This window comes from Corvus brachyrhynchos, unplaced genomic scaffold (assembly GCF_000691975.1).
Source record: "Corvus brachyrhynchos isolate BGI_N302 unplaced genomic scaffold, ASM69197v1 scaffold139, whole genome shotgun sequence".
Lineage (NCBI taxonomy): Eukaryota > Metazoa > Chordata > Aves > Passeriformes > Corvidae > Corvus > Corvus brachyrhynchos.
The window spans coordinates 568,460-576,727 of record NW_008246062.1 but is presented as its reverse complement, the minus strand read 5'-3'; the positions used below and the strand labels follow the sequence as shown (position 1 = coordinate 576,727).

Below are 8,268 nucleotides of genomic sequence, written 5' to 3'. Positions count from 1 at the left end.
CTCCAGTGCCTCCCGGCCGGGCACACAGCACCTGCCGCCGCCTGCGGACAGCAGAGATGTTTAAAATAAAACTAGAGCCTTTAAAAATGACAGCTTGGACTATGAATGTGTTCGTAAAGTTTCGGTAAGTGGGTTTCTGCCTCTCGACCTTGTGTCCTCATTAAACCATCAGTGCCTGTCTCTGGCATCCCGCGGTGACCTTGCACCCTGAGATGGAACAAAAAAAAGCCTTGTGCCGTTGCCAGGGTGGGTTTGTTCCCTTAGATGACTGCCGAGCGGAGGGATTATGTCAAACGATCGCTATTCAGCTGGCGCGTTCGCCCAGCAGTTGCTCGGGCTGATGTCATGTGCGGGGCCGGAACAAAGATTTATTCTTTATTTAATTTTTTTTTTCTCTTTTGGTGTGGTTGCAAGAGGAGGATGGAGGCTGGGCTGGCTCGGCGGGGCATGGGAATGCCTGTGGTTTTCTCCAAGGCAGGGTGGCCGTGGCTTATCTGGAGGCATCCAGTTTGCAAGGGCAATGCAGAAATGCCTTTGCCTGCCTGAAACCCCCCACCGCTCCCGAGGGGGTTAAATGGGAAGGCAGGAGAGGATGACTGAGCAGAAGGGGGAGAGGATCGGTGGCAAGGCGCAGCTGATCCCAGAGAGGTGGGAGGGAAGGAGGGAGGCTCTGCGGGGACAGAGTCGTGTTTTACCACCATTGTGCATGTGAGCTGAGCCTCCGGAGTGTGCCTTAACCCACCGGGTCACCCGCTGGCACCTGGTCCTCTCTGGCACGGTAAACCGCGGCACCGGGATGCATTTCGGTATAGAAATTCCCCCCTCCCCTCGGCTCCCAGCCAGCCGAACGGGTCCCCGGTCAGGTCAGAGAGCCTCATCAGGCGTCCCCACCCTGGCCAAAGATCTCTCGCTGGGCAAGACCAGAGATCTTGTGGGTGGGGGCAGCATTTTGCCAGGACGGGATGTGTTTTCATGGGAAGCGCTGCGGGGTTTTGGCCAGGTGAGGGGGTCCAAGTGGTGCTGTCAGGTTGGGCTGCGTGGGGTCGGAGCCAGATACTGTGGTTCCTGGGCAGCGACAGTTAAAGGTTTGTCACCTCTGTGTTGCTGGAGCTAGGGTGTGATGGGGTAGTCTGTAGCACAGCTTGGTTTGTTCTCGCTGTGGGAAGGTTGGCAACCTCCAGACAGGGCCAAATCCTGGTCCCAGTACTGGTCTCAGGAGCCCCTGCCCTCCACTGGGGGTAGCTGTGGGGAAGCAGGGTGTTGGGTTGACCCTTGGTGGGGAGAATGGACAGGCTAGCTCTTGGCTCTCCTGCCTGTTGCTCGCCCCAGGGTCTCCTGCAGCCCCCCGCCACTTAGGGAGGGTAAATGGGGAGGTGGGTGTGGGCTGGGGGCAGAGCATCCCCCAGCACCTGTGTGGGCTGGGTGCTGCTGGCATCTCTGCATGTAGGAGCTGGGATAGAAATGTGCTGGCATCTGGGAGCTGCCACAGGAGATGCTGTCAGATGCTCTTTATGCCCCCAGGGACCTCCTCCCACGTATTTTGTGCCCCCTGAGCTGCTGTACAGTGTTTGCAGATGCCCGTATCTCCCCTCACTGGGTCCTTCAGGGGTACCTTAGCCCCCCTCCCCATCTACAGCAAAGCACCTGCTTCATGGCTGGAGCAAAAAAAGAGCAGAAGTTGGTGGTTTGGAAGGAGGTGGCCAAATGTGGGGCCGATTTCCAAGCCCCTGTAGGTGGTCATTGCCCAAGGCATGGCCCAAGGCAAGTGCTGGATGCTTGATGTGGCTGCCAGGGGCTCAGTGTAGCACCCAGGCAAGGATCCTAGCGGAGCATAGCCACCCTTGGTTGACCTGTGGTGGTTGGGAGGTCCCTCTGTGACTTCCAGTGGGAGGTCATGGATAGAATAAGGATGGGGAGAACATGTGGTAGCTTGTATGATGGTGAAAAAAAGGGCCAAGGCTCACACCCTATGCCAAAATCCATCTGCTGGAGGGGCACAGTGAGTTGAGGTGGCTCAGGTGTATTTGGAGCAAGGATGGGGTGAAACCTGGACTGTAACAGGGAGCACGATATGAGCAGTGGGAGTGCAGGTCTGCTGGGGCAGCACCTGGGGAGCAGGGTCAGCACTGAGTGTGAGAGGGGCCAGGCAGGACCCTGAGGTTCAGGGTATCAAGTGTTTGCTGTCAGATAGCCAAAAGTCGAGGAGCACTGGGAAACATCTGTGGAGAAGCGTGGGACTTGTTAGCTTTTTCCTGGAGGAGCAGCCCTGCCATCTCTCCTGGCTGCTCCCTGGGTGGCTGCAACTCCAGCGGTGACTGGGGGATGAATTACAGCCACCGGGTTTTCCATGCCTTAGTATAGGCATGGGCATGGCCTCGGCCCCCGCACGATGGAGCGAGTGAGCCCTGAGTTCCTGGCTTACTGCAAGATCCAGTTGGAGGCTCTCAGGGAGTGCAAGTCAGGCTAGAAAGTGTTGGGTTTTTTTTAAACAAAAAAAAAAAAAAGCCCTCCCACCATCACAAGATGTTTCTGTCTAACGGCTCCGTTCTCTCTCCGCTAAATACAAATTATGGCTCTGACAGCCGGAGGCGCTTATCAGCTGAATGCCAATTGCTTTCAGGAACAAAATGTTTGAAGTTCCTTTAAGGTGAAGGCACAGCGTGGTCCCTGCCACTGCTTTCAGTCTCCAAAACCTGCTGTCATCACCCTGACTTGGGTCTCAGGTCCCCAGCTGGGAGAGAACAAGGTAAGGGGGTGGACACAGGCAGGCAGCTACATTTGGACATAGCTCAGCCCTCCTGACTCAGGCAGGGGGGGACAGACAGGGACGTGGTCCTGGCCTGACGTTAGCAGTGGCGTGGCCCCTATAATAGCGCCGTGCCCCGACTTGGGCTCTCTCTCCCTGTCAGCCTCAGAGATGAGTCTGTCCATCCCTGCTGTGGGGCTTAGCGGGGTAAAACCAGAGCTGGGACACATTCTGGCACCAGGGCTCTGACCTCTGTTGGGAAGCGTGGACTTGAGCCAGCTCTGGTGCTGCTGGCCCTTGGGACGCAGGGAGCATCGGCTCCGTGATAAGTGTGTGCTGGTCCCGTCCCCAACTGCTCCAGTGTGATATTCACCTTACGAAGAGCTGTCTTTCTCCTTTCAGGAATAAGTATTCGGCTCCCGGCAGCGTTGCCGTCATGGGGAAGGACTATTACAAGATTTTGGGCATCCAGAGTGGCGCCAATGAAGATGAAATCAAGAAGGCTTATCGGAAAATGGCCCTGAAATATCACCCCGATAAGAATAAAGACCCCAGCGCTGAGGAGAAGTTCAAGGAGATTGCAGAGGCTTATGATGTCCTGAGTGACCCCAAGAAACGAGCTGTATACGACCAGTACGGAGAGGAAGGTAAGGGGATAAGCACTGCCCACTGGGAGGCAGGGATGTGGAGTCCAAATCAGTTTTAGAGGTGAAGGGAGGGTTTTCACAAAGAGGTGGTTCAGTGTTTCATGCCTATTCCTGAAATGGGAATGGTTTCTAAAGAATCAGAGAGAGTGAATGCTCCACAGGTGTCAGAAATCACCTCTTATCCTGCTCCTCCCCAGGCAGCTTCACTTTTCCAGCAATTTGTCACCTTGCTTCCTGGGGTGGCTGGGCTCTCCCTGCTCTCTGCCCCAAAACTCCAGGCACCAGCTGAGAAATGGAAGTGAAAGGAGCTCACCTCCTGGGTCATACCTGGGGTAGTTCGTTAGCAGCTCTTTAAATGACCTAAATAACACAGCAGAGACTCACTGCTCTGCCCACATTCCCCCTGCACTTGGGCACTGGTCCCATTGTCCTCCCTGGTACAGGCTGACCTACAGGATTCAAAGCTTTTCCCAATTTAAGTAATAGGCCCTTGTTTTGAAACCAAGCGGCTGCTGTTGTCTGGTGGTTGGCACGGAGGAGGAGGAGGAGGAGGAGAGCCGCTCCAACGAAGGCGGCCTTATTAGTCGAAGATGGAAGAGCGCAACCCCATTCGAGGAGAGTGCTGAATAACATCTGCATTAATCAGCCCAGGACTTGGGTGCTTAAAAGAGCAGGAGGTCTGGCAGGAGCAGGCTGCTGGGTGGAAGAGGCAGCTCCTGCCTCAGGCAGGTGCATCCCCTCACAAGCCACCGGCAGGATTAAGCAGCAGTGGGTTAATTGTTGACCCGTTAGTTATGTCAGGGCTATGATGGATGCACCAGGCACAGTCATTTGCCGCCCTGTAAAATGAGAAGAGACTGTCTCAAGTGGGAAACCAGCTTTTCCCGGGAGGCCTCAATGAAATCGGACCCCGCTCAGGCTGGCGTCATGGGATTAAAGGTGAAACCTCCTGGCTGTACAGTCTATTAGGAATGGGGCTCACTGGGGATTTGGCAAAATCCCCATAGCCTGCAGGCATCTAAAATAAGAGTGAATTAAGGAAGAGGGTAAGAGTGTCCCCCTTGCTGCCCCATCAAGTTAAAGACCATCTTCCCCCATGCCCCATCAGAGTTGAATCTCTCATGGTCCATGACCCCCCCCCCCACACACCTTTTTTTTTCTATTTGTTTCAGCAACGGAGGTCAGCATTTTGAGGAGCTTCTGGGTCCCACATTCTGTGTAGGCAAGGTGAAGCACAAAAGCCCCTTCAACCCACTCAGAATACTGACTTCAGCACTCAGAAGAGACCCCCAAACTTGTCCTGCTTGGAAGGGGCGTGGGGGACTGGGACAAAGGACAGCCTGTCAGAAACAGTCCTTCACTGTCACTGCTGTGCCCTGAAAATAGTCCCTGAGCTAGGCTTGGCTTAACCCTTCCCAACCCTCCTGGTCAAAAATAGCCTTGCAAAGCATGTGTGACCTCTTTGGGGGGCACTTGTCATGTGCCTTGACTCCTTGGGACCTGGGAGGAGTTGCAGTGACGTAAGGCTCAGCCTGGGACCTGGCAGCAGAGTTTCCCATGGGAAGGGTTGCCAGATGATCCAAACCCAGAGCTTACCTGGCATTTTACAGCCAATATGCAGGGAGCTGCATGCTGACCTGGAGGTCTGCTCACTTCCACCTGCCTATAGAATCATTGAGGGTAGAAAAGATCTGTAGGATCGTTTAATGATGCACTGCCATGTTCACCACAAACCCATGTCCCTAAGTGCCACATCCACACAACTTTTGAATATTTCCAAGGATGGTGACTCCATCACTTTGCTGGGCAGCCTGTTCCAATGCCTGACCAACTTTTCTGTGAAGAAATTTTTCCTAATGTCCAGTCTCAGAGACAAGGAAATTGGGACAGGAAGGAGCCTGCTCATGGGGAAAAATGGAGATGGGCTGATCAGGATATGTTTTAAATTAAAATTAGGTGAATTGGGTGGAGAGAACCAAAGAAGTCCTTCAGTAGGGATAGAGGGAACAAAACCTGAATGAATTCGGAGCTTGCACGGTGTAGGGGTAGGACTGTGTGTCATGGGTGGAGATGGTGCCTTCACAGTGGTTGGGCTGGAGGTGGTGATCTGCACACCAAAGGAGAGGGTGGAAGAGCTGCCTGGAGGTGGCAGAGGTCATTCTCCCACTTGGGCAGTGCAGTCCCAGCAGAGCATTCCCCCACAGGGAGCATTCATGTCTCCTCTTCCCCCTTCTCTTCCAGGCCTCAAAACTGGAGGTGGCTCTTCAGGTGGCTCAGGGAGCACCTTCCACTACACTTTCCATGGAGACCCCCATGCCACCTTTGCGTCCTTCTTCGGAGGCTCCAACCCTTTCGACATCTTCTTCGCCAGCAGTCGCTCCCGGATGTTCAATGGCTTTGACCAGGAAGACATGGATATGGATGACGACGATGACCCTTTCAGTGCCTTTGGCCGGTTTGGCTTCAATGGCATTAATGGGGTTCACCGGCGGCACCAGGAGTCCCTGCACACGCGGAGGAAGGTCCAAGACCCACCTGTCATCCATGAGCTCAAGGTGTCCCTGGAAGAGATCTACCACGGATCCACCAAGAGGATGAAGATCACTCGCAGAAGGCTCAATGCTGATGGCCGGACCATGCGGACTGAGGACAAGATCCTAAACATTGTCATCAAGCGGGGTTGGAAGGAGGGAACCAAAATCACATTCCCCAAAGAAGGGGATGCCACTCCGGACAACATCCCTGCAGACATTGTCTTCATCCTCAAGGACAAGCCTCATTCGCACTTCAAGAGGGACGGGACGAATGTGATCTACACGGCAAACATCAGTCTTAAAGAGGTGGGTACGGCTGCTAAATCCCGTGGGATGGGAGGTGGCACTGGTTCATGACATTTGGGGCAACTCTGGATAGGAAGGACCAGGTAGGTCGCAAGAAAGGAACTGCAGAAGCCAACTTGGTCTTGGTTTTGGAGGTTCTTGACCTCAGTGCTGGATGTGGGACATGGACGCTGCAGTCCCTGCTAAAGACACCTCACTTCTTGTGCCAATACAGGTGGTATTTATTAATTTTCTCCCTTCTCCATATGTCTTGTTTTTCCATTTTAGCGTAGGGTATTCACATGTGGAACATCCTCTGTAGGAGCAAGGGAAAACCTGGGTTGGCTGGCATCCATCTGATTCCTGCTTTTCCTGTACCTGAGCCTGCTGTGGCATAGTTACTGCCTGGGGTTGCACCAGGTGCCTCTCCCTGTAGGCAGAGAGTGGGATCACGTGGAGGAAAGTGATCCTTCGCCCTCCCTGAGCAGTGCTTTAGCTGTTTTCCTTGATTCCGAGATAAAGAACCAAACAAAGTAAATACCCAGGCAATGTGTAAAACTCAACACTTCCGGGCTGCCAGTCCTGGAGGTCACGGCGGGGCTGGATGCATCAGATCATCCAGCAATCTGCACGAAGGTGGGAGAGGAAAGGGGAGATTACCTCAGTACAAGATGTGCTGTTCGCCACCGCTGCTGTAAAACTACCTTTTAATAAATCCCAGCTGGCAGCTGCATTTAACGTTGATGCTTTTGGCAGCTGCCATTTGCTGTTCCTTTCAGACGGTAGACGCTGTCTGTCTTCTTAATGAGCTGATTTTTTTTTCCTTCCTGAAGGCAGATTTATGTTCTCAAATGCGTTTAATAGAAATAAGCTCAATGGGCCAGACCTGAGGCAGGGAAACGTGATCTTGTGAAGTGTGCCGGCGAGTCAGGAGAGTTCTGCAATGGCTCTGCATCCCAGCTCGGGCTGTGCCACTGGTGGCAAAAAGCATGTGGGCCAGGCAGAGCTAGACACTCCTGAAGGAAGCTCAGCTCCACTTAACCTGCAGACTCAGGAGTAGAGTTTCCCTCACAGTGCAAAGTGCAGAGGTTTATTCCTGCAATAGCTGGTTCTCCTGGCTGATCCAGAAATACTTCAGAGAGACTGCCTTATTTATGGAGCTGTGCATGCCATATCTCAGATATTTCCTTCTGTTCATTCCTCTTATCAGTAAAGTTAACCCTGTGCTGACTGTGCTGATGCCCAGACCATGTTAGCCCAAGTTTGTGCACTGCTCAGGCTGGAGGGACTCGTGCCTGGAGTTGACCTTTGAGCAGCAACCAGAGAAACTTGCTCCAGCTCCACATACTGTTGCACCAGAAGTGTTGGACACCTGTGAGCTCCATGAGCAAGGCCTGCAAGCTGGCAGTGGGTTTGCACAATGCAGTCACAAAGCAGAAAATTGCTGGTCCAGGCAAATTCCTCATCTCTTTCAGCTGGAATTTCTGGTCTCTGACCTCCCCCACCACAAACCCAACATGCTGGGCATCCTCATGGAGCTGCTGGTCTGGCTGTCATCCCCAGCCTGCTGCTTGCCAGGGCAGTGTGATGCTCTGCTGCATTTGTCTTCCAGGAAAAGAAGTTCCTTAAGTGCTCTGGAGCACGATCAGATGCTGGGAGCTCTCCAATTCTGTATGCTACCACCTCAATATGTGACAGAGCACAACTTCTCCGTCTCCTCAGCCTCTGGGTGCTCTCCTTGCACCTTCCTCCTTGCAAGGCTGCCGTTTCTAGCCTGAGTTAGTTCTCTCATGTCACTGCCATGAGAGAACATAGTGCCATCAGGAAAGCTGGCATGTGATGGGTGCTTCGCCCCACTCTCAGCTGTGCTGGAGGGCCCTCCCAGCCCTCAAGTCCCAGCCCTGTTTGGTGCCTGGCCAGGGCAGTGCAGGCTTTTTGCCACCTGTCTGCTGCAGAATCAAAGATGTATGAGTGCTTTTCCTGGGATTTGTTGTCTTCCTTCTTAAAATCAGAGGCGTGTGCCACAGTGGGGAGCTGCAGGAGGGAGGAGGCTCAG

At 53.6% G+C, this 8,268-nt stretch overlaps 1 protein-coding gene across 4 annotated transcripts in view; it reads left to right on the top strand.

Annotated features, from left to right (window-relative positions):
* The first annotated feature begins 8 nt into the window (after positions 1 to 8).
* The window catches only part of DNAJB5 (DnaJ heat shock protein family (Hsp40) member B5), a 10,717-nt gene continuing 2,457 nt past the window's right edge, over positions 9 to 8,268 (top strand). Inside the window, exons 1-3 of one of the 4 annotated variants that reach the window (XM_008643001.2) lie at positions 9 to 124; positions 3,149 to 3,393; positions 5,635 to 6,233. In XM_008643001.2, the coding sequence (XP_008641223.1) occupies positions 57 to 124; positions 3,149 to 3,393; positions 5,635 to 6,233 (912 nt within the window). In that variant the 5' untranslated portion in view covers positions 9 to 56. Of the gene's footprint in view, positions 125 to 186; positions 779 to 808; positions 2,747 to 2,779; positions 3,076 to 3,148; positions 3,394 to 5,634; positions 6,234 to 8,268 lie in introns of those variants that run through there. The other 3 variants (XM_017746647.1, XM_017746648.1, XM_008643002.2) reach the window with 3 other exon arrangements.